This window comes from Aspergillus costaricaensis (assembly GCF_003184835.1).
Source record: "Aspergillus costaricaensis CBS 115574 unplaced genomic scaffold BO79scaffold_5, whole genome shotgun sequence".
NCBI classification, from domain to species: domain Eukaryota; kingdom Fungi; phylum Ascomycota; class Eurotiomycetes; order Eurotiales; family Aspergillaceae; genus Aspergillus; species Aspergillus costaricensis.
The window spans coordinates 41,805-65,996 of record NW_020291805.1 but is presented as its reverse complement, the minus strand read 5'-3'; the positions used below and the strand labels follow the sequence as shown (position 1 = coordinate 65,996).

Genomic DNA, 24,192 nt, shown 5'->3' with positions numbered 1-24,192 from the left:
GCCAATGAACGTATAGAGAAGTGTATCACAAGGGTTGAAATGTATATATACTGATCATGAAATGATCCAAGGAGACGAGAAATGGTAGTGCCGCTTATAATGCATGTATAGCGCCAACCCACTGGCGCCTCCGTGAAGTGAGGCATCAAGGGTATTAACATATCCGTCACTGGCTGACGAAGTCCAAACAAACCGACAAAATGACGAGAAATCCAGGTGACTCCGAGTCCATCTCCGCTGACACAGCAGGTTAGGTGGAATCCAGTCCTCCGATTGGAGCACCAAGTCTTTCGAAGGATGCCCCAAGAGGCCATGGGCTGATCAGCGCACTAAACCAAAGATCCTACTTACTTCTCCCCTCATTTGTCCTATCGGAGCGCTAGAACAGCACTCCGGATGCAGGGGCCAGAATGCTTATGTTGATCTCGTTTGCTCAGATTCGCTCGGAAGACCGAAGCATGTAAAGGACTTGATAGAGATTGGACATGTAACCTCAGAACCATCTTTAACCATCTTATTTGCGTGTATCATCGCTGGCATTGCGTAAACATAGACGTGGTCTTATAACCTAGATCATGCCACGGATGGCAGTCTTACCTAACAGCAGATTATTTGGCCTACCGTCACAAGTAGCCGACCTCCATAATGTCTTTTCTTTGAGATACTCCAAAGCCGACATCTGGGAAACGTTCCCGGCAAGGTGATTCTCCGTCATCTAGAAAGATTCTTCAAGTTGCCTTGAACGATAAAGGAAGGATCAGTGATTGCAAATTATCTGTGGAGACGAACATGGCAGGTATGCACATATAAGGGTCGAAGATGGTGATGATATTGTGGAGGCACAACTGCTAAGGAATATGTGTGCAGCATCATAACGCCGCATGAGGACTCGGCTGTTCCTGCGCCCAGTCGGTCTACAAACTTTGTCAGAATCACTGACTCCTTAGATTGATTAGAGGTATTTCAGATTATACTCGTAAAATAAATGTACTATAGCCCCCACCGCTCCTTAAGCCCGCTGTGTGATCCGCACCCGGACATCCTTCCGAGGCAGATATGCCGCGCCAGACGGTCGATGCTCAGGAATGGTGAAGCCTCCCTCTTGGGCTGGCTTGACATCCCACATGGTGATGATTGCCGCGGCGAACGCAAGGAGCTTCCTCTCTGCAAAGGCACGGCCCTTGCATCCAGATACTCCGCCACCAAATGGCTTGATGGTGTGCACGTTCGCTTTCCTCTGCCCAGTTTCGGAGTCGGTCGAGATGAACCTCATCGGGTCATAGTCACGAGGATTCGCGAAGTATTTTGGGTCTGTATGGAGAACAGCGTGCGGAATAGCCACGGTATCGCCCTTCTTGAGTTCATAGGACCGAGGCTGCGCTACGCCAGCGATAGCAGCATCTTCAGCGGATTCCGTGATGGTTAGGTCAGCGGTAACTCCTCGGAACGACAGAGGCGCTGAATCCAAGCGCAATGTCTCATAGAAGCTTGCCTTCAACAGCGGACACGACTTGACTAGCGCTTCTGTATCGATTGACAGCTTGGGGGCTTCTTGGAAAGCGAAGCCGCTTTCCTGCCGGACAATCTTCACATAAGGAGCGACCTCCTTGCGAATCTCTTCCAGGAGCGTAGGGCTGGCATACATCCGGAGAAGGTGCCAAAAGACAACATTCGGGGAGTTTCCGTTCATCGCCCAAAGCAAGGATAGATGTGTAGGTGCGCTAGACCTTGCAGAAAGTCCTAACTCTTTGCATTTGCGGATCCGCTCCTTTAGAGGTTCCGAGATGTCGTCAAGATCTCGAAACGTGAGTCCAGGATCAATCCCATCATCCCAAGCAACGAAGGCCTGATGGTACTCTGTAAGAGAATCGAGGAGCCGTCGACGGGCAACATGCGCTGCAGAAACCCCAGGGTGGGCCAACCGAGGGATGCCCATGGACAGAGGCACAAACTGGTTGTCCAGCGTGAACACATCTTCCAACAGGGCAGGGAAAGCCTCAAGAATGGCCTCGCCCATGAAAATTGCCGTAGTAACGTGTCCAACGAACCTTCTGATGAGGGCGAAAAAGTTCACCTCGCAGGCAAGCGGGTCTTCCCCGTCAACGACAATAGCCTGGCTCCCACGCTCCCACAGCATCTGGTCCACGATGCTTCGGCAGTTGGTCACCAAATTAGGGATCTCCCGTTCAATCAGGCGGGTAGCGGTTCTGGTGCCTTCGGTCAAAAAAGGCTCCCGCATGAGAAGGTTGGGGATATTGTGGTTGAGCGTATGATGGTCTACAGGATTCAATTTACGAATCACACCTCGGTCGCCAAAGATCTTCTCAAGGGCATAATTGATCAGGTCCGTCGAGGAGGTACCCCGAGCAGCCAATACCGAGTTGACCATGGATGGGGACACGACCACATCATGTTTGGTGCCACCCATGTAGATTCCAAACACGGCCTCCTTCATCGACTTTCTGTAAAACTGGTGAGAAGTTTGCAGCAGCTGTTTGGCTGATTTGTAGACAAACCTGGACTTTTGAATGAGATCGACATGGTCCCAGGCAAAGGCCGGGCCATGGCCTAGCCAGGGCAGCCAATATGGCACCGTCCTTACGGGACGCGGACGTCCCTCGGAGATCCCACGAGAACGACTCTGATATTCGGTGATGAGACGAGTCACCACGCAGATGGAGACCAGAATAGCCACTATGGCTGGCCATCCAATTGACTTGAGAACATCGCCGACGAATCGTACAAGATTCCCTGGCGCTAACAAGTCATACTGTTCCATCGTAATGAACGAGGAAGAACCGGCCCGAAAACGGGGGCAGAATTAGGGAAAAGAAGGACGGGGATTGCGATCACAGATGATATGACATGGATATCCAGAAAAAGAGAGCGCGATATACACCAAAGGTAAATGAACAATTCCCATTCAGAAGGGGAAGATCGAAGAAATAAAAATAAAAAGTAAAGAAAGATTTGTGCAACGCCTGAAGCAAAAAATAGAAACGAGAGTTTGATGCTGCTTTGAAATGATGGCCAAACTGGATTATTCAGTAAATTACCGTACGGGCTGTGACGCTTAGCTCAGCCACACCTGATCTGGCCTGCGGCTAAAGTCGTTCCCGGTTGGTTTCATCTTCAACTTGTTTACTACTTAGTACTTACTCTCTGTACTATTTATGGCTCATCATTCATTCAATGCAACTAACTAGTCATTACTATCAATGATACAGAAATATACATATTTTCCTCGTGGTCAATGCTCTCTGCGCAACACCTTCTGTAAGATGGCACTCTCGTGCTCATACTGGCTGATCTTGTTCTGCGAACTTGCCACCTTCTGCAGGAGCCACTGAATCCGTGCGCTGAGCTCCCGAGGCTGCTTGGGGAGAGATCCCAATACCTGCAGCTCCTGCTCGTATTTCCCAATGCTCTTGTTTTCACTACTCAGCAGCTGCTTGACGATGTCCAGGTCCAGCCGGCTACTCAGGGTCTTGTTCTCCGTTAACCGCTTAAACACCGCCCGATAGACGGGTTTGCCAGGCTTCACTGCGTCAGGGCATCCGTTGACGGAACTGATTGCGATAAGCTCGGCTTGCTCGAGGGCTCGGAGGGTGGCCTCGCCGTTCTCCTTGAACAGATCGGAGAGGAGAACTTGATTGTACGGCAAAGTGCCATCCTGGGAATGGGCTAGCGTTTTAATTAAATGCCAGGCCTGTTCGTGGCTCCACTGTTTGGATTCGATGTCAGGGTCAAAGACAAACATCTTCAAGATCTCGGATGCCGATTGTTCGATGATGCGATTAACTGCCGCTGTTTTATTTTTAGCCATACGCGCCATTGATCAGCCAAAGTGGATCCAACCTACCTCTGGGCGTTTCTCCAGTCTCGATGCGCCGTGCCATGAATTCAAGGTCAGTCACTCGGCCTCCCAGTACTTCTATGCAGCTATCCAGGGTACCCAAGTCTCCTACTTCTTCCATGTTTTGGCCTGAATTGGCTCCATCCTTCGCCCCATGCTCAAGATGGCTGAGGACAAATTTCCTGCCCACGTCGAGCGAGCAATCGCCTAGGGAAATGGTCCGGAACACTGAGTTTGGCAATGCCTTGCTCAGAGGTTTGGAGAAGGAAACGTCGGTAGTCAAGAATACTACATGAGCGATATTTCCGGTTGTGAGGCCTGCAGCCCACTCGGTGATCTTGTCGTACACCACACTGCTCTCAGAGGCATTATGCAGAAAGTTGTCAATGACTACGACGGGACGCTTCTCAGGGTGAGCTTCGAGGTACTCTTCGTCTGAGAGGTGTGCTTCCTTGTCATCATTTTTCCTGTTGGACAGGGCAACCTTCTTTAGGGCAGTGGCAGTATTCTGCCAGATTTTGCTGAGCTGCGCATCCAATGTCTCAGAGAAGCCAGCCTTGGTGCCGATCATGCCCTGCGCAGCTAGGTCGATAAAGCTGCTCATGCTGTTCATCCATGAGAACACAGGCCGGTAACCGACCTGGCTAGCAGCACGGGCTATCTTTGCAGTATCGCCTTTGGCGTCTTGGATCTGTTTACAATCGATGACGACCTTGTACTTGTAGTTCTCAAGGGCTCGGTCCAACACAAGCTCTCGCTTTCCCGTGCCCCGAGGGCCGTGGATGACGATGAATGTCTCGGCATTTTCCATCAGCCAGGACTGCAACTGCTTAATGTCTCCCTGGCGATCCTCCCATATCGCAGTGAGACGACGAGGGTCTGTCCTTTGGCGCCCGAAGTAGATGATGTTAGCCTTGTTGACCTGATTCCGGATCCATTGAAGGACACTGTTCTCTTCAGTTTGCAAAGTTGCCTTGATCTTCATCTCGATGAAGAAGGTGCGGATTGGGTCGAAGATGGTCACAGTGATGGCTGCAATGAGTGCGGCAATGGCAGGGATCACGATCCTCGGATGGTTCAGGATCCAGTCCTTGATGACAGATAACTTGATCTTCCGCTCGTACTTGATCTTGATCCTCGTTCCGGACTTGCCGCCGCCTTCTTGCTCCGGGATGGTAAACCCGTGCATGCAGTTCTTGGCCATGACTGCGTACTTTTGCCGCGTGAACGACACAAAGGCATACCTCGGTGCGATCTTCGAATCGGTCGGCTGTCTCTCAATGTCCCTTAATTTTCCATATCTCCTGAAGAAAGAATACAATGTTTCCGTGGTCAGCTCTGTTGCGGCTCCATCAACGGAGCCTGGCAGGAATTCCACGCGCAGCCGCTGGCTTGGGATGCGGTATAGATCCTCGATCCACGGTCTGCCATGCACGTGGGCAACCTTGACCTGCTGAAACGGGTTGAACCAGGGCCGGATAGGATTGTGCTCCAAATGGTCCTGCACCGCGGTTACAATGTCAGTGTCTCGGACACCATCCTTGCGAACATATTTCACAAAAGCACCGCCTTCTCTGAAGCGCGGAATGACTTCCCGGATGTCGACGTTCAGGCTCTGGGGGAAGACACGGCGGATTATATGCAATGGATCCGACGCCGCCAGATGGGGTCTGTTGATTCGTTTCAACGCCTCTTCGTAGGTTTTAGTCCCGCTCAGCGGGCCTTGTAGCAACCATTGTAGCTTCGACGGGAAGATATCTACTCCCAAGATGGATAGTTAGCAAGGCATACAGTATCTGAGACGCGAAACTCATACTGTTCACAAACACAAGACCCTCGTCGTCTTTCACATCAATGTGCCCAGTCTCGATGAAAGAGGCATGTGACGAAGTACGCCGACTGACGATGAACGCCTTTGTCAAGGAAGGAATCGCAGAAGGTCTACTGAAGCGTGCATGGGGTAGAGTTGCGCGCGGCACCACCGCTCGATAGGGGATTCGCATCATCTCTGCAGACCTCACAGCATTGTGCAGGAAGCTAGAGGGGTTCCTGAAGAACAAGAGACGCTGTTCCTGGAGTCTCCAACTATGACGTCGACTGGATGATCTGGACCAATACATGATGTGACGGGTATTATATCTTTGGTGGTGTGGGGCAGCTCCGCCTTACCGTCACGGCGCGTTCGGGTGAAATTTAGGATTCGATCCGCTTTGAATCCATTCAACTTAATTCCGCCGTCTCTTCTTGTCCCCCATCCAAACATCCCCCGCAGACTCCCATTCTATCCTCAATTGAAACCAGTCACTGCCATGGGTTGGTGGTGGAGCTCCGCCCCTAAAGAGGGCCAGTCTTCTACGCCTGCTGCCTCCAGTTCTCCTGCCTCACAAACCCCTCCAGAGACCACCTCCGCACCTTCACAACCACCGCAACCCCGGACTCTCACCCGCGAGGAGCAGGCCGACGCAGAATGGAAGACGCTGATCGCCAGCCTGGAGAGCGATATAAGTGGTCAAAAGCAGCAGCAGCAGACACCATCCGCTGGTAATTTCACATCATCCGATTCCGCATCATCCCCATCCAACTCCGCCGATCCTCAAGCACCTCCCTCGTCCATTGCCCCCGAATCCCTATACGATGATACCATGTCCTGTCGCTCCGCATTCGACTATGCCTTTTTCTGCCAGTCCTTCGGAGGCCAGTTTGTCAACGTCTACCGCTATGGTGAGCTGCGGTCCTGCAGCGAACACTGGGACAACTTCTGGATGTGCATGAAGACCCGCACGTTACCGGATCAGCAGCGCCGGAAGGCAATCCGCGATCACAACCGGAAGAAAGCCATCAAGTACAAGACAGGGCCCAGCAGCGAAGACGTGTGGGACGTGCGGACAGAGCCGGTGCAGAATGCGTTCTCCGGGGATTTCGCGGCCCTGGAACGGGAAATGCAGGCAGAGGAAGAAGAAGCAGCGCGGCAGAAAGCTGCTACGGCCTAAAAAAGAAGCCAACCAATCATGACCCCATCCATTTTTTCGTCTTTGTGTCAGATCTCTTCACACATACCTAGGGATCTCCCATTTTTTCACATTTGATACCATGTAGATGGATACCTGTCTCCCGAACTCGTGGGGCACGTTGTACAATAGCATTAGCAGAAATCAATCACCCATCATCATCTGAGCATCCCAATTGTCTCAGCCACTATCCCCAGGACAAAGGAAGTCTCCGTCTCTCACGCACACAATAAAGCAACTTGCTTCCGACGGACAATCCCGATGTGTCTTTATTCCTCTTGACCTATCCTCCTCTGTGCAGCTCCTATATATAGACCTCACATAACAACAGCACCCTTGTCATCACCAGCAACCACCAACAGCCAACCATTGGGCCATTCAAGCACCATGGCTACGATATGAACTCCTCAGGAACAATAAACATCTGATATGATGCGTCCTTTTGGGTCTTTCAAGAAACCTCTTCGCATCAAGCAGAGACTGAAATTACCATTAACCGCCACATATCGCATGCGCACGCTCTTCCATCGCATTTCTGCCATGCTGACTACCACCAATAATTATACGGAAGACTCGAGTTCTGAATCTACTACTACTATCAAGGCTAGCAGCCTCAGGAACTACCCTAACATGGACGTGAATATGACCACGAACATGGAGAAGACGCTGGATACTATCGAAGGACCTGCCTTTCCAGCTCAACGTCGTCAACTTCCACACAGACCACAAACACCAACACCACCACCAGCATCAATATCAACATCAACATCAATCCCACCACCAGCCCCAACAACCACCCACCCCCCATTCCCATTCCCATCCCCATCCTCCTTCACCCACCCTCACTACCAACAGCAACAGCAACAACAACAACAACAACCACCACCACCACCACCACCACCACCACCACCACCCTACCACTTCCATCCCCCCAAATCCGTAACCTGGGGTCCCATCACCGAAATCCCCATCTACTCCCCCTCCCCAACCCCATCACCCCAATCCTCCCCCTCCACCTCCTGGATCGACCTCAGCAGCACAACAACAACATCAGCAACCTCCTCCACCGCAGCCCTAACCTCCTCATCCACCTTCTCCCCCACCATCCCCAAACCCAGCCCACCACGAAGCCACCCCATCATCCACCGTCCCCTCAAACCCATCCGCAAACCCCCCACCCAACTCGACAACGAAATGTTCTACCGCAATCTCTACCACATGTCCCAGATCAGCACGCTCCGATTAAACATCGTCTACGACGCGCTGAGTTTCCTGGGCGGGGACTTCCTGGACCAGGTCCTTCTCATGGAGGAGGGGTATTTGATGCAGGTGGCGGTGATGCATGCGAGGCAGGCACAGCAGAGGGATTTTGCAAGGTTTTCTGTTGCTGCTGGTGGTGCTGGTCCTTTCGGTGGTAATGGTGGGTTTGGAGCGGTGATTCCTCGTCGGCCGAGTCCGGTTAAGGGGGGTCGAGTGGAGAAGAGGAAGATGAGGAAGATGATGAGAAAGAGGAAGGCGTCGGATGTTATGGGGGCGGAGTTCTGGGAGCAGGTGAATGAGAGGGAGGAGGGGTATGAGATTGATGAGGATGAGGATATGGATACTAGGGAGTGGGTGTAGGTCTGCCCGTCCTATTCTATTCTACTATACTTGTCTTAGACTGGCTTGGCTGGGGTTAAGAGGCTGTGTATATACCACGCAACTGGCATGCGTCAAGTATATGGGAGTCCGGTCATATGCACTTACTCTGCGGAGCCATACATACTACTTTGATAGATGGTATTTCGGGATTTCTACTAGTGCGTTCTTATGAATCGGAAAGGGGAATAGATGGACTGAACCATGGGATTGATTTGGTCATGAAGAGAATATGTACATCAAAATGTGTTGGACGGAAATCACAAACGCTCCGACACCTCGCACCTCTTTTGAGAAGGAACAGAACGCTGCAAATCATCCTTCAAAATAACAAAACCAAGTAAAATATAATTCCATCGGACTGTATCCCTTCCTAAACTTCCATGAAGACGGACGCAACGTATCGTATTTAAGATCAAAGTAATTGCCGTGATAGATATAAGCCACCCAACATTGCCTGGCCGAATCAAAACACTTTTTCTCTTCTCGACATAGGAATTCGTAGATTCGTTGCTATCATGACGGAGGTTTCATGCGGGCAACGCTAGAACCCGTCTAGCGGATTTAGCAGCAAGGCGCAACCCCCTGATGGACTTAAGCAGATACTGTCTGCTGAGCAGCCTGAGGGACGGCATCGATAGCGGGCCGGCGCACAATACCACCAGTGACAGGGAGCTGGGAGCTGATGCCCATCAAGAAGGTGTCTACCTCACGGGCGCATTGACGACCTTCATTGATACCCCACACGATGAGAGACTGGCCACGGCGGCAGTCACCAGCAGCGTAAACACCCGGAACGCTGGTGGAGTAATGTCCTGGCGGCGTCTTAACGTTCTTGCGGGCATCACGCTCAATCTCTTCGCCCAGAACCCGGTCCTCGGGCCCAAGGAAGCCCATGGAGAGAAGAACAAGGTCCGCGGGGAAGAACTGCTCACTGCCCTCAACGGTCTTCATGTCCCAGCCACCAGAAGCGCTCTTGGTCCACTCAACACGAACCGTGTTGATACCCTTGACACGGCCACTACCGTCGTCAACGAACTCCTTAGACATGACGCAGTATTCACGAGGGTCCTTGCCCATGTGCGTCTTGACCTCGGAGTGACCGTAGTCGACACGGTAGATACGGGGCCACTGAGGCCACGGGTTGTCGCGGGCACGCTCCGGCGGAGGCTGAGGCAGCAACTCGAAGTTGGTGACAGACTTGGCACCGTGACGCACAGATGTACCAATGCAGTCGTTTCCAGTATCACCACCACCAATGACCACGACGTGCTTGTCCTTGGCGGAGATGTACGCCCCGTCGGCAAGGTTGGAGTCCAGCAAAGACTTGGTGTTACGGTGCAGGAATTGCATGGCGAAGTGAACGCCGTCAAGCTCACGTCCAGGGACCTTCAGGTCACGGGCCACCGTGGCACCAGTAGCAATGATAACAGCATCGTTAGTCTGGCGCAGAGAGTCCAGCGTGATCTCATGCTCTGGGCCGACGGGGGTACCGGCAGCAAACTTGACACCCTCAGCAGCCATCAGATCAACGCGACGCTGCACGACCTTCTTGTCCAGCTTCATGTTGGGAATTCCATACATCAGAAGACCACCGATACGGTCAGCACGCTCGTAAACAGTAACGGTGTGGCCAGCCCGATTAAGTTGATCGGCAGCAGCGAGACCTGCAGGGCCAGAGCCGATGATCGCAACATTCCTGCCCGTGCGAGTCTTGGGAGGGCGAGGAACCATCCAGCCCATCTCGAAACCACGGTCAATGATGGCACATTCGATAGACTTGATACCCACGGGGTCTTCGTTGATGCCAAGGACACAAGCACCTTCGCAAGGAGCAGGGCAAACGCGACCAGTGAATTCAGGGAAGTTGTTCGTCATGAGTAGCCGGTTGAGAGCATCCTGCCACTGGTTCTGGAACACCAACTCATTCCACTTGGGAATGATGTTGGAGATCGGGCAACCAGTGTCAGACTGGCAGAAAGGCACACCACAGTCCATGCAGCGCGCGGACTGGTACTTGAGTTCATCCTCGCTCAGGCGATTAGAAAGCTCAGCCCAGTCACGCGTACGAGTTGCCGGGTTGCGGTACTTCTCGCTGCGCCGGTTGTATTTCATAAAGCCCCTGGTCTTGTCCAAAATGAGCGCAGACCGCTTTTTCTCAGTCTTAGAGTCGCTGATGCTATCTTCGATATCTAGCATCTCAACCTTCTTGGCATCGTCGGACTGAGCTTTGGGCTTCTCCGCAGGAACTGGAGTGCTAGGAAGCTGAGGCAAAGAGAACTCTGCCTTCTTGGCGGCTTCAGCCTTGGCAGCTTCCTCCTGTAGGATCCGCTTGTAATCCGTAGGCAGCACCTTAACGAAGTGAGGAAGGGCACGAGTAAAGTCCAGCAAGATACGGGCGGCGAGCTCCGATCCGGTGTAGTGGTGGTGATCCTCGATCAAGCCACGAACGAAGGCGATCTCGGCGGGATCTTCCAAGCCGGACACCTCAACCATTTCCATGTTGACCTTGGAGTGGAAGTCCTGCTTCATATCCAGGATGTAGGCGATACCTCCAGACATACCAGCAGCAAAGTTACGACCAGTCGAGCCAAGAACAAGGACGCGACCACCAGTCATGTACTCACAACCGTGGTCACCAACGCCCTCAACGACTGCGGTAGCACCGGAGTTACGGACAGCGAAACGCTCAGCAGCCATACCGCGGAAGAAGCAAGTACCGCGAGTAGCACCGTAAAGGCAAGTGTTACCAACAATGACGTTTTCTTCAGCCTTGAATGCAGCACCACGAGGGGGGTAGATGATAAGGCGACCTCCCGAGAGACCCTTACCAACGTAGTCATTGGCATCGCCTTCCAGCTCAAGAGTGATACCAGGAGCAAGATAAGCACCGAATGACTGACCAGCGGAGCCCTTGATGTTGGCGTGGATGGTATCCTGGGGAAGGCCTTCGCCACCATAACGGCGACTGACCTGGTAAGACAAGGTAGCACCCAAGCCACGATCAGTGTTGACGATGTCGCACTCAATTCTGCAAGGGAGGCCCTTCTCCAAGGCAAGCTCAGACTCGGCGATCAGCTTGTTATCGAGGCGAGTGTGGAGACGGTGGTCCTGCTTGCGGACGTTGTAGGTAGCGACGCCGGGGCGCAGGGAGTGGGCAGGAGTAAGAATGAGCGACAAGTCAATTTTCTCCTGCTTGGCATTCCGGATATCGTCACGGACCCTAAGAAGCTCGGCACGTCCAACCATCTCATTCACAGTGCGAACGCCCAACTTGGCCATGATAGCACGCATCTCGTTGGCAACATAGTAGAAGAAGTTGATCACGTGCTCGGGCGTACCCTGGAACTTGGCCCGAAGTGCCGGGTCCTGAGTTGCGATACCGACAGGGCAGGTGTTGAGATGACACTAAGCATGAGTTAGCACGGTTCCAAGGAGAAATTCCAGATTCATCTTACCTTGCGCATCATAATACAGCCCATGGCGATCAGAGGGGTCGTAGCGAACCCGAACTCTTCGGCTCCGAGCAAGCAAGCGACCGCAAGATCGCGACCAGTACGAAGTTGACCATCAGTTTGCACAACAACACGTCCACGCAGGTCATTGAGAACCAAAGTCTGGTGGGTTTCGGCCAGACCCAACTCCCAAGGAAGACCGGCATACTTGATACCGGTCCAACGAGAGGCACCAGTACCACCATCGTGACCAGAGATCAGGATGTGATCAGCCTTGGCCTTTGCGACACCGGACGCAACGATACCAACACCAACTTCCGACACAAGCTTGACAGAGACACGTGCGCGAGGGTTGGAGCACTTGAGGTCGTAGATGAGTTGCTTCAGATCCTCGATAGAGTAAATATCGTGGTGGGGTGGCGGCGAAATAAGACCGACACCGGGAGTAGAGTAACGGGTGTGTGCAATGGGGCCGACAACCTTGTGACCAGGAAGCTCACCACCTTCTCCAGGCTTAGCACCCTGTGCCATCTTGATCTGCAGTTCATCGGCATCGGCAAGGTAGTGAGATGTTACACCAAATCGACCAGAGGCAATCTGCTTGATGGCGGACCGCATTGTATCGCCATTTTCCAACAGCTTGCTTCGCTCGGGATCTTCACCACCTTCACCAGTGTTCGACTTTCCGCCAAGGCGATTCATTGCAATGGCAAGGGTGGAGTGAGACTCCATGGAGATGGAACCGTACGACATGGCGCCCGTAACGAATCGACGAACAATCTCGGTCCAGGGCTCGACCTGATCGATAGGGATCGGTGTGCGTTGCTCGAAATCAAAATCAAGCATACCACGGAGGGTGCAGTTCTTGATCTGCTCGTGCTCAGCCTTGGCATATGCCTCATAGGACTTGTCGTTCTTCGTGCGCACAGCATCCTGCATGTTTGCGATACTGACAGGGTCGTTGATGTGCTCCTCGCCACCGTCACGCCAGTGGTATTCACCCGACTCTGGGAGACCGGGGATATCGACAATCTCGCGAGAGGGGTATCCACGCTCGTGGAAAGCAAACGCGTCTTGGGCAATCAATTCAAAGGTCAGACCACGGATGCGGCTTGCAGTTCCAGCAAAGCAACGGTCAATAACACTGTCATCGATACCGAGGGCTTCGAAGATCTGAGCACCCTTGTATGACTGCAGGGTAGAGATACCCATCTTGCTCATAACCTTAAGGATACCACCATCACAGGAAGCCTTGTAGTTCTCGATGACCTTCTCATCGGGAAGCTGCTTGCGGATCAGCTTCTCCCGGTTCATCTTCAAGATACATTCCATAGCAAGGTAGGGGTTGATGGCGTCAGCTCCGTAACCGACGAGGACACACATGTGGTGCACTTCACGAGCCTCGGCAGTTTCCACAACGATGGCAGCAAGAGATCTCCACTTGTTGCGGACCAGATGGTGATGAACAAGACCGGTTGCTAGAAGGGCAGACACCGGAACTCTGTCCGCACCAGTGGCACGGTCTGAGAGGACGAGGATCTTGTCACCGTTCTGAATAGCCTCGGTGGTGGCATCGCAGATGGCATCGAGGGCCTCCAGGTATCCCGGAACGCCCTTCTCCTTTTCGAAAGTGATATCAATGGTCCTCACAGTCCAGTCCTTGTGGGCCTGGGAAATGTTCTTCAGGGCGTTGAACTCGGGGATACTGAGGATGGGGGAAGGAAGCAACAAACGGTGGCACTGCGACTGTTCCATCTCCAAAAGATTTCCTTGAGGACCAACGTAGCACTCCAAGGACATAACAACAGCCTCTCGGATAGGATCAATAGGAGGGTTGGTGACTTGAGCGAAGAGTTGGCGGAAGTATTCGTAGATAAGACGAGGCTGCTTAGCGATACAAGCCAAGGGGGCGTCGTTACCCATGGATCCCAGAGCTTCCTTGGAGTCTGCGGCCATGGGACCAAGGAGTAGACTGACTTGCTCGAATGAGTAGCCAAAGGCCTTCAGACGAGGGTCGTTCTGAATGGTCGTTTCGTCCAAGGCATGTGTCAAGTCCACGCGTTGTTCGTCCAGGCTCTCTTTGATGGCAGGCAACTTGAGGAGCTCCTTATCCAGCCACGAAGCAAAGTCATGTCTGTGAGATACAGTGTATTTGAGCTCAGAGTCATCGATGATGCGTCCAGCCACGGTGTCGACGAGGAGCATCTTTCCAGGCTGCAGACGACCTTTCTGGACCACGCGCTCGGGGTCAATGTCTACAGCACCGACCTCCGAGGCACAAACGATGCGGTCATCATCTGTCACGTAGAATCTGCAAGGACGCAAACCGTTACGGTCGAGGTTTGCACCGCAGTAGCGACCGTCGGAGAAGGTAAAGAGAGCCGGGCCGTCCCACGGCTCCATCTGGCAAGCCGCCCATTCGTAGAAAGCAGCCTTGGCCGGATCCATAGCCGGGTTATCTTGCCAGGCTTCCGGGATCATAAGCATGACCGCCTCAGGCAATGAAAGCACACCGTTGATCATCAACAATTCAAGAACGTTGTCGAACGCTGCCGAGTCGGAACCACCGTCCTCAACAATGGGGTACAGGGAATCCAGCTCCTCACCAAAAATGTCCGACTTCAGCACACCTTCTCTGGCGCGCATCCAGTTCTTGTTGCCACGAAGGGTGTTGATTTCACCGTTGTGGGCGGCCCAGCGCAAGGGCTGTGCACGATCCCAAGAAGGGAATGTGTTGGTAGAGAAACGGGAGTGGACGAGAGCAAAGTGACCTTCGTAGTCAACGTTTACCAGATCATGGTAGTACTGGTATACCTGAACGGGGGCCAGTTGACCCTTGTAAACAATGTTTCTGTTGCTCAGGGAGCACAGATAGAACCAGTTGGCGAGACCGATGACGTGAGTAGCCCGCTTTCGCAGGACATACAATTGACGTTCGAATGTCTTCATGTCAAACAGCTCTGGGTCGGTAAGCTCTGGCTTGTTTCCTTCGCCATAAGCCGACTTCAGAACGACGAAAGGCTGCATGATGGTAGGCTCCCGGGAGAGAGCGGCGGGGCCCAGAATGGTAGAGTCGCGGGGGACCTCACGCCAGCCCAACACCCGTAGTCCCAAGGATGTGGCAGTTTCCTCGAAGCTCTGTACAGACTCCTTTACGGACTCCTCCTCAGGCTTGAAGAACAGGTTGCCGACAGCATACTGACCGAGGGGAGGGAGATCAACTCCGACCTCACGGGCAAAGTTCTTGATAAAGAATTTATGGGGAATACTGGTCATCACACCAGCACCATCACCATCGCGAGCATCCGAGCCAACGGCACCGCGATGGGTCATGTTGCAAAGCAAATTGCGAGCTGCAGAAGTCAGTTAGTATACTCCCAACCCTTCTAGGCATATAGGATTGTAGGTGCTTACCATCACTGACAATCTTGTGGCTAGGCTTGCCCTTGATGTGACTAGATTGCGAGAGAATTGCTGTTAGCCCGTCGATCCATGAAGCCCAGGGCGCAATCATAAAAGATCACACCTTGAGGGGGAGATGGTTCCTTGCTGAGCACTTACGCTGCAAAGCCTACACCACAAGCATCCTTCTCGTATTCGGGGTCATAAAGACCTTGCCTCTCGGGCAAGGTGTTTGCCCAGCCATATCCCTTCTTCGGCTGGTACTCCGAATACTCATTCGGAGTCTCCTCGTCCACTATAGGTTTGCCATAGATTTCCTCCAAGTTCAGACCCATTCTTCCGCCGGTGGCCGACAGAAAATGGAGTAGCGAATCTAGGGGAATTGGTGTGGTTGTTGATGGGGGGACAATGGGATCGCCGCGGAACAAGTCGGGGCGGGGGAGGGGGGGCAATTCGTTCTGTTATAGATAAGAACGATGTCGTCACAAAGACGGGGGGGAGTGGTGTACAATGACGCGGGCAAGGAAGGGGCAAAATTCAGAAACTTTTAATGGTGATGGCCCAGCGTCTGACTCCTTGTGGGATGATAATGGGAGAAAGAAGAGAGAGAAAGAGAGGAGAGAAGCGACCAGGGGAGGGGGAGGGAGGGAAGGGAATAATAAAATGGGCAAGACAGACAGAGAGAGCGGGAGCTCCTACTACGGGGGGGTGCGGTCCGGGGATTCACCTCGAGACTCCTCCGATACTCCGTACCAAACCAGTATGTAAAATTGGGGTTACCCCCCTTCCCTTCTCGGTCTTCTGGGCGGATGAACGCACCTCCAGTAGTAGTACTACTAGTAGGCTCAGGTCGGGTGAATCCACCGCCAGATCCAATCTACTCTAAAAACGCCCAAATGGTACGGAAACCGAAAATTACCGAAGGTGGGGATGATCAAGAGATTCCCGTGGCAAATCGTAGCTTACCTAGCTTCAGGAGCGAAGACGGAGTGCTAAAAAGGAAAGACAGTCGTAGTTAGTAGGTTAAAGCCAGGCAGGTGTAAGCAGTCAGACGGTGGTTGTTGACGGGCGCAGGGAAAAAGGAACTAATGCGGGCTGGCAGATGGCAATGAATTCTAGCGCCTACTACGGAGTACACTACGGAGGGTACTGTAAGGGGGGTGGGTGGAAGGAAAGGCGCATTGAATGACAATCAATCCCATCAATCATTCATCATTCTGTTGCCCTCTCTCTGCTGCATCACTGCCGGCAGTCACCAGAATATCCCGTGTATGATGTAGTTCCATATGCATACACGATGGTGATCTACAAGAGGTAAGTTTGTTATTGCTTCTGTCATCATGGTGCAGAAGGCAAAAAAAAAAATAAAATAAAATAAAATAAAATAAGAAGGTGGGTGGTGTAAGAGTGAGTGGCTTACGTCGACTTTTTGTGGATTAAAAATGTTGTCTGGCTTGTGAGTTAGTCTGGCAGCAGGGTTTCTGACTTGTCTCAGAGAAGAAAGCTTTTCCATCCGCTCATTGTGTTGAAAGGGAGAGAGGTGGAATGGAGAGAGAATAGATTAGCCATTTTTCCCCATTCACCAAGGGAGACTGAACTGACTGTTACAGTACTTCACCTCCAGCCGGGGATTTGTTCTAGAGAAGGAGATAAGACTAGCGTCCACCAATCAGCATGACGGTTTTACAACCTTCCGCAGAAAGATTAGGTTTTGGCTACGTCAAGATCCAGGCCGGTGGGGCCCGGGCCAAAAAGAAGAAAAAGGGAAACAGAAAAAGGTTGTCCGCTGACGGCGCTAGTGGGAGTCTACTGGGTACTTTGTTTCGTATCGTCCCGTAATGCTGTTTCCCTTCGTTCGTTCAATACGGACACCGACGAGTTTGTGGTATTCAATCAGATTACGGGACGCAACATAGTAGTAGTAGTCAAAGTAGTAGTAGGATTTGGTCTCCATTGTATTAATGCACTGCCTCCAAGTGGGCATGAAACGTTTTTTTTCCCCATCATGCACAGCTCCATTCTGGCATTCATGTCTGCACCATAACTCTTAATTACAAATTGACCCATCAGGTGAGAGACCTGGCCGGTCTTCTATCAAGTGGGCTGGCTGGCATACCCACCCAGGTCAGAAGAGGACCCAGAGAGCTGTTGGAGAGGTTGGATCAACCGGAAAATGATCGTCCTGGTGGTGATACCTACAACAATCCACAAATGGAAGAAGTAGATGCCCTGGGTGGCCTGTTCCACTTCATGCTCATGGGATCATAAGTCACCTTTCTCTAGTTTAATGTACGAAACCTAACAATGCGATCACAAACCACAGTATGTACCTGGTGGTCTTATTCCCTGAACACTAATTCGTATATTCTCGGATGATTAATCCTGGTCGTGACGGCTATGATCGAATCTCAATCCAATTCAACTGTATCTACCAACAGTTCGCAAAGATTCGGTTCATATCATGAGCTACAGTGTGCCTTGGGTGGTGCAAGCACTGTTAGTCAAAGGAATATTTGCAACATACTAGTAGGAGTGTATACGTATAGCAGGTACAGAAAGTACCGAGCAGGAGCCCTATAGACACGCCAAGCGTTCCGTACCTACTAAATATTTGGAGCACCGCATATACCAGAAAGCCCATCTCAATGCCCGTGTGCAAGCCATGGCTAGGATGGTCAATGGATGGTGAGACCGTCTGGGCTACACGACTCGCAGTTTCTCATCTTCCTCCAACTGTTCGACCAGAGCAGGAGGGAAAGGGCCCAGCTGGATGGAATGATTGGGCGTTGTATAAGTGGGGCAACGCAGGGATACAGTGCTTATCCCCGATTCTGTCCCAATCAGTTGGTCGGCCTGTGCTGAAAGTGCGCTGCTGCACATGGTAAGTCATCCCCAAGTGGCCTGGGAAACCCGGAAAAGAGGACAAATCCGGCGGCACTGCAAAAATTAAAGGTCACTAAAGAAGCAATTCTATTTCTACTCCAAAATTGCTTGGCAGGCACTAGGCGTTACATTAGGACAGTAAGGAGATGAAGTCTCCAAGTCGATTATTTCTATGTATAAGAGAAAATCCCAGATCGTCCTGGGAGATGAACTTTTGTAGTCATAGTAATTGGGATGTAGTCATAGGAATTGAGGAAGTGGGTGGCCCCTACGGTGTGTGTCAGTATACCGTGATTAAGTACACGGCCCGCAAGTGGCCTCTGCCTACATCGTATACCACAGGAAATACGGAGTGGTAAGGTGCACCCATACTAGGTTGGTAACTCGCTTCTCCGACTAGGCTAGGCAATAGATTGCATGGTGCATAAATCTGCCGCCTAAACATCTTTGTAAAGTTGATCAATCGGAAATAGTCAGAAAGAAAAGAAAAAAAAAAAAAAAGGGACAGGGCAGAACAACCGGCACACGCGGCCTGCAACTTGCAAGAGGACTGCAACCGAAGGAACTTTTGACCCAGACGCTAAGTGGTGCATTGGGCAATAGGTGATCTCGCCCGTGGGCTGCTCTCTAGACCGAGGGAGGGCCCTAATAGAAACACACGCTTCCTTTGCCCATCCTAAGCCAGAAGAGAGAGCCTTTGAACTAAAACTCGCATACCCCACGCTGAGGTGCAGGTGGTCGGGCGATCAGTGGTAAGTTGGTAAGTTTGCCCGTTACAAGCGTATACGCTGTTGTAACCGGTATATGTATTTTTGGCCAGGTGGAATGGTGGGTAGTAAGTTACTGGCACGGAGCGGTACCACTCGCCTCAGCAATAGAAGCATGGCTGAGTGCTGTTGTCCGCCCACCTTTTTTGATTCCCGTCAGCACCAACCTTTCCGACAACGGCCAAGCTAGGCACCTTTCCCTATCCGTCCCGGAATCCCTCCTCCCTCTCAGTCCCTCCCTCCCTCCCCAAACAGTTAACCCAACCCCTCTCCGAGCCACGTTCCCTCTAGTACAGTCTTTTAGGCTGCCTTCTCTTCTCTCCGTTACATTCACCCGTAGCTTACTGCCTAGTAGCTTTCCCGTACCCCTGCCCCGCCGATTTCGGGGCCCGCCACTGCCCCGAGACGCACCTTGCGTTTCCAAGAATGCCAGTGGGTTCGACCCGGTCGAATTTCTCAAGCTCATTTCTTGAGGTCATCCAAACCTCTTATCAGTCACCCTCTTCAAATAGCCACATTCTTACTCGACGCCCATCTGTCCATCTGGCATCTAGACGTCCCATCCGTAGATCTTTGAAACCTTCCATTGACCCAAACCTAGGTCAATTTTCTGGGGAAAACCCACCCTCCCCGTGAAATGATTCCCATGGGCTTGTCCGGGACTCCGGGCAGGACTGAACGGACGGAGTAGGAGTAGGACCGTGGCCATTGATTGGCCCCGACCAATGAGCATGCAGGAAGAACACACACCAACACCCCGGAAATACGAGCGGTACCAAGCCGGTATGGCTCTGATTACACTGGTCAAGTTCAGGTCGGGATCTGCCCATACTAACGTATCCTTTCACCAGCTATCGGACTAGTAATGCTTTTCCTATCCCCCCCTCCTTCTTCCCCTTCGGAATAATCACGGGGTGTTTTATGCTGGCTAACTCGGAACCCTGGCCCGATAAGAGCTTATTTATTCGAAAAATAATAGCATGAGTATGATTATGGTAATACATAAATCAATTGTTTTCCAATCTCCCACTCTTACCCTTACCACCCCCCCCCCCTCCCTCGTCCGAGTTGCCTGGACGGTGTTGTGTTCACCTTCTACTGGCTGACAGATCAATGGATCCCACCATGCCAGACTGGCAGCCAATTTCATTTCCCCCCCTCTATAGATCCTTAATAATCATTGTTTCCGTGCTCCGGCAAACTTGGAGCTAGGAGGTGTCTCGACAGTTCGCATGGGTACGAGGGTGGCCCGATTGGAGGGCTGGCTTCACGGCTTCAGGCGTGAGCTCCCCGGGACGGATTGTCTTGAGACGAATGACTGAGACGGTTCCTTCCTTTCACCTCTGAACGACTAAAATTCTCGGCCGATCTACAAAGGCCGAAGAAATTCGCCCATCCTCTCTCTCTGGTTCACTTGTCTCTCCAATGGCCAAGCAATAGCACCTACTAGTGGGCGTGTCCTGACGCCTCGCTAATTACTGGTCCTCTTAGACTTACTTGCTTGGGAGGCACGAGAGGGATGGAATGACTCGGAGCTGTGGAATGATCACTAATTGCAAGACTGCGCCTGGTGCATTCATTGATGGGGATCGATTTATCGAGAGATGGAGTATTACGCAACAAAGCTGCCGTGTTACCTCTGTCCAGAGGTGCAACTACTGTTCCGATTCTCCCCTTCGCGTATCCTATCGCATCTTAGACCTCGTTTCGGGCCAGCCTTTTGGCAATCCGCAGACTGAAAGGATCCGCTTTGGAGCGACGGACATCACATGACCGAGCGGAGATGCCAATGTTTCCGGTGTCCGTTTTCTCCCGATCCTTCCTGTTCAGGCTTGTCCGCTTTGGGCTCACCGAATGTGACCTTGACAACGGAGCGGGAGCCTGCAACCTCTCGGGAGTTCTCGGGCCTGGCAAACGGAAGCGACCGAAAACCGGGCAGGAGGAGGGGGGCCCAGCAGCAGGTCGGTTTTCGTGATTACAGGAACAAACAACACCAGTAGCATCCGGTAAGGTACCAAATGGTTTGGTTTGGTTTGGTAGGTCTTTATGCAAACCGAATTAATTTCAGCGTGACTCTGATTCATCTCTCCGCTGCAGAGGCGCCATAGACCCAGTAAATTGTCTTCATCTGACTGGATGATATCTGGATCTACCAAGTGTAATTTTCCAGGCTATCCTGGCTATTTCTGAGCTGCTACTGCCACAGCCTTCTTTTATTGAAGACGACGCTGCCCTCCTGCAGAAGGACACTGACGAGGATGTCAGATCAACATCTACAGCTGTGCGAATTGGTGGAGCAGAGTAGTCCGTCCATGGCCTGATTTTCTCACGGCTCTCTGTTGCTGCTTTGCACACTTTGTACAGCTGGCTAGGCTCATGCTTCAGGTGATCTTTGTGCAGTTATACTCGGCAGCTATGCAGGACTACGGAGATCCCCGGATGCCTCACTGTGGGCTGATGCGGGCCTTGGTGCGGAGCGTGGGTGAGAGATAGATACATACAACCGCTGCTGTGCATGCGTCCTTGTTTCTGGCCTGGCTGGTGCGACGCATTGAAGCAGACACAGGCACCGCATGAGGGTTTCCCTTGCTTACGGCGTGTCCAGAGTCAAGCCTCTGTCTACGTGCTGCAATGCGGCCAGCCAGCAGCAATGTCAATATGCACGGTGCACCAATCATCGATGGAGAATATGGTCTTTACCTGCACGTTTGGGGGACGGATTTTTGTCCGTTGGTAGATAGTCAAGTGGACTTGAGACATGAGCCACTAGTTAGTCGATGAGCCAGACTTCTAGTGTGAATAATACAGTGTTGCTAAGTACTTAGCTGAATGGTCTGTCTCACAACACGAGGCCGACGCTAGGATGGAAGTGCAGGGAAGTTTGTCTCTATGAGGGTAAGGTTAATAGTAGTTCGCAAGAATCCTTCCATCTAGTACTGTAGTAGACTGGAGTCCCCGCTTAACACACGATACTAATACCGAAGTACCATGCAGCCTGGCATTTCCTGTTGTCGAATCATGGGCGATTTAGATAGTACTACTTCGTACCGTCCGAGGTATGAAGTGTGACACAATCGGGAATTGAGTCTCGGGATATATATTTTTAAATTAGTACGGAGTAGATGGGACATGAAGCAACACAATGCAAGTCCCATAGATTCCAAAACAATCTCCACCAAACTATATATACACTCTTCTTGTTAGTGTCTATGAAAGGGTTACACAGATCTCAAATCTTGCTGCGTGACCAGTTCGCCAGTAAAAGAGTAATCGCAAAAGGAAGCGGCGAGACGCATCCTGCCAGATGCGGTAAGTCGGGAGATCCCCGCGCGGGAGCTTGTCTGCTTTTGTTTTGGTTTCCCCTCTCGACCTCTCCGATTTCTCCAATTCCGCTTCTTCCTCTCCAAACAGATTCAAGATACCCCCTTCAGCTATCTACCAGTGGTCTCTACTACTGATCTAGCGTCATAAATTCGACTCGGTTATATTCCGATAAAATTGCCTAGCTGGTCTTGCGCATGACGGCGGAACAACTCTGGCTCAGAACCACCTCACGATAAAAACCAACCGACCTATATAGAGTGCGAATCACTCGAACTTCTTTCCATCTATACATCGCAATTCAATTGAGTCTGAACGAGTACTTCCATATTCCTTGTGTTAGCTCAGGCTAGCACCGCCAACAACAATGCTCTCCCTTCCACTCATTACACCTCGCGATGTACGTGCTATCAGCTTCTGCGAGCTCCTCACACTAGACACCCTTGGCCTCCAATTGAAGTGCGTCCTTGGCTGATTTATTTCTATGATAGTCTCATGAACTCTGGTTCGGCTCCTCACAACCCTACCGCACCTCCTCCCAGCACCAGCCGTCCGCCGGAGAAACACAACCACATGCCCGTCGCAATGGCTCTACTGCGCTAGGTGGACGTGCCTCAGCCTCTGCGTCAGGAAATATGCTTTCATCCCTTCTGTTGGAAGAGCGGGCTCTACGTGCGCGCAAGAACAATATTGCCTCGTTCGGATACTCGTGGATCAGGCCGGCCGGGTGTCCCAAGACGATGCTGGGTATGAAAGAGGAGGAGGCAGAACGAGAAGAGGCGCTGGCCGCCGCAGCGGCAGAGAGAGCAGCGGCGGCAGCGGCGGAGGTAGGCGTGGATGGATTGGACGAGCTCGGGAACCAGACGCAGGGTACTTTTGATGGCGATGGCCAGGATGACACGGGCATGGAGAGAGATCTGGACGATGATATCCCCGACGCGGATGCAGATGGACTGGTTGAGGAAGGCGAGGAAGGGCTGGAAGAGGATGATGTCGTGGATGAGGGAGAGTACATGGAACGTGATCTAGACGATGATATTCCGGAAGCATTCCCGGACGATGATGACCTGGAAGAGGAAGACTTGGAGGAAGAAAATGACGACTTTGACAATCAGCCGGACCTGGACAATGATATCCCCAGTGCAGCTGAAGAAGATTACGACGATGAGGGAATGAGCGAAGGCGAAGAAGACATGGGTCGGGACCTGGATGATGACATCCCCGAGGCAGTCGAGGACCGGTCAGAGCAGGAAGAGGAATGGCAACATACCGACACCGACGCCGAATTTGACGATGAGGAGGATGTCAGCTTCTCGCAAGACCCCTTTACGCAGAGCTTCCGTGCCAGTACAACCAGCAGTCGAGGCCTGCCACCGCCTATACGACGGGAGAGGGAAACCGAAGCCCAACGGCGGTTTCTACAGAGGTGGAGTGGTGGTGGAGATGCCTTTGACACTAGCAGCATGCTCGTCGACGATGAAGACCTCCGCGCTTCTTTGACGAGTCAGGGCAGCCGACGGAGTTTCTTTAGTCGATTCCCTAGACGGCGCACGGGAGGGCCCAGAGACAGCCTCGAATGACCGCAAGTTCAATTCTAAATTACATAGGTGTACTATAGTTCCTCGGGATGGGTTATGGAGTCCTGGGTATATCGCAAAAGGAGGGATGCTTGTGCTTATATAATTGCATGAAACCGATGACGGCGTCTTGGGCACATACAGAATTTAATAGACTCATTCTATATTTATAACTATTACACATGGTACGATGTCATTCAAGCTAGCAGTTAAAACTATCTATCGTATTGCAAGCCAAAGGGTTCATATATCAAATGCATGTAGATAGGCAGGTAGATGACATGA

At 52.0% G+C, this 24,192-nt stretch overlaps 7 protein-coding genes across 7 annotated transcripts; 4 read left to right on the top strand and 3 right to left on the bottom strand.

Annotated features, from left to right (window-relative positions):
• Positions 1-945: 945 nt before the first annotated feature.
• BO79DRAFT_235466 (cytochrome P450) lies at positions 946-5,869 on the bottom strand. The gene is made up of 5 exons (XM_025684479.1): positions 5,673-5,869; positions 3,863-5,614; positions 3,272-3,807; positions 2,517-2,716; positions 946-2,462 (listed from the first exon to the last, which is right to left on the bottom strand). Exons 1-5 carry the CDS (start codon positions 5,860-5,862, stop codon positions 1,010-1,012), a joined length of 4,131 nt encoding a protein of 1,376 aa, XP_025542975.1. The 5' UTR covers positions 5,863-5,869; the 3' UTR covers positions 946-1,009.
• A 253-nt stretch (positions 5,870-6,122) lies between these two features.
• On the top strand, positions 6,123-6,851 carry BO79DRAFT_207304 (EMI1 family protein). Its single transcript, XM_025682149.1, has one exon. The coding sequence runs from the start codon at positions 6,166-6,168 to the stop codon at positions 6,844-6,846; it is 681 nt and encodes a 226-aa protein (XP_025542974.1). The 5' UTR covers positions 6,123-6,165; the 3' UTR covers positions 6,847-6,851.
• Positions 6,852-7,494: 643 nt separating this feature from the next.
• Positions 7,495-8,484, top strand: BO79DRAFT_139250 (uncharacterized protein; the record flags this gene model as incomplete). Its single annotated transcript, XM_025678187.1, has 1 exon — positions 7,495-8,484. One exon carries the CDS (start codon positions 7,495-7,497, stop codon positions 8,482-8,484), a length of 990 nt encoding a protein of 329 aa, XP_025542973.1.
• Positions 8,485-8,694: 210 nt separating this feature from the next.
• On the bottom strand, positions 8,695-15,942 carry BO79DRAFT_188689 (glutamate synthase (NADH)). The gene is made up of 4 exons (XM_025680610.1): positions 15,519-15,942; positions 15,372-15,412; positions 11,961-15,310; positions 8,695-11,910 (listed from the first exon to the last, which is right to left on the bottom strand). The coding sequence occupies exons 1-4, from the start codon at positions 15,692-15,694 to the stop codon at positions 9,097-9,099; spliced, it is 6,381 nt and encodes a 2,126-aa protein (XP_025542972.1). The 5' UTR covers positions 15,695-15,942; the 3' UTR covers positions 8,695-9,096.
• An 80-nt stretch (positions 15,943-16,022) lies between these two features.
• BO79DRAFT_225217 (uncharacterized protein) lies at positions 16,023-17,583 on the top strand (the record flags this gene model as incomplete). The annotated part of the gene is made up of 9 exons (XM_025683724.1): positions 16,023-16,067; positions 16,284-16,348; positions 16,434-16,505; positions 16,640-16,673; positions 16,825-16,899; positions 16,970-17,137; positions 17,285-17,289; positions 17,484-17,547; positions 17,581-17,583. 9 exons carry the CDS (start codon positions 16,023-16,025, stop codon positions 17,581-17,583), a joined length of 531 nt encoding a protein of 176 aa, XP_025542971.1.
• A 1,767-nt stretch (positions 17,584-19,350) lies between these two features.
• Positions 19,351-21,886, bottom strand: BO79DRAFT_235463 (uncharacterized protein; the record flags this gene model as incomplete). Its single annotated transcript, XM_025684478.1, has 11 exons — positions 21,580-21,886; positions 21,208-21,373; positions 20,774-20,916; positions 20,711-20,744; positions 20,362-20,429; positions 20,235-20,313; positions 20,052-20,167; positions 19,842-19,933; positions 19,777-19,809; positions 19,590-19,683; positions 19,351-19,494 (listed from the first exon to the last, which is right to left on the bottom strand). Exons 1-11 carry the CDS (start codon positions 21,685-21,687, stop codon positions 19,351-19,353), a joined length of 1,077 nt encoding a protein of 358 aa, XP_025542970.1. The 5' UTR covers positions 21,688-21,886.
• Positions 21,887-22,697: 811 nt separating this feature from the next.
• On the top strand, positions 22,698-23,910 carry BO79DRAFT_285122 (uncharacterized protein; the record flags this gene model as incomplete). Its single annotated transcript, XM_025688322.1, has 2 exons — positions 22,698-22,730; positions 22,822-23,910. The coding sequence occupies 2 exons, from the start codon at positions 22,698-22,700 to the stop codon at positions 23,908-23,910; spliced, it is 1,122 nt and encodes a 373-aa protein (XP_025542969.1).
• Between the last annotated feature and the right edge of the window lie 282 nt (positions 23,911-24,192).

What these genes read in the sequence shown, in the direction of transcription:
- BO79DRAFT_235466 (XM_025684479.1), bottom strand. Translation starts at nt 5,862, where the DNA reads ATGATGCGAATCCCCTATCGAGCGGTGGTGCCGCGCGCAACTCTACCC. An exon ending in GGGTCTTGTGTTTGTGAACA is followed by an intron (nt 5,615 to 5,672) that starts GTATGAGTTTCG and finishes TCTTGGGAGTAG; the next exon opens with ATATCTTCCCGTCGAAGCTA. An exon ending in GATCTCATTCAAAAGTCCAG is followed by an intron (nt 2,463 to 2,516) that starts GTTTGTCTACAA and finishes CCAGTTTTACAG; the next exon opens with AAAGTCGATGAAGGAGGCCG.
- BO79DRAFT_207304 (XM_025682149.1), top strand. Translation starts at nt 6,166, where the DNA reads ATGGGTTGGTGGTGGAGCTCCGCCCCTAAAGAGGGCCAGTCTTCTACG.
- BO79DRAFT_188689 (XM_025680610.1), bottom strand. Translation starts at nt 15,694, where the DNA reads ATGGGTCTGAACTTGGAGGAAATCTATGGCAAACCTATAGTGGACGAG. An exon ending in TGTGGTGTAGGCTTTGCAGC is followed by an intron (nt 15,413 to 15,518) that starts GTAAGTGCTCAG and finishes CTCGCAATCTAG; the next exon opens with TCACATCAAGGGCAAGCCTA. An exon ending in GCTGTATTATGATGCGCAAG is followed by an intron (nt 11,911 to 11,960) that starts GTAAGATGAATC and finishes ACTCATGCTTAG; the next exon opens with TGTCATCTCAACACCTGCCC.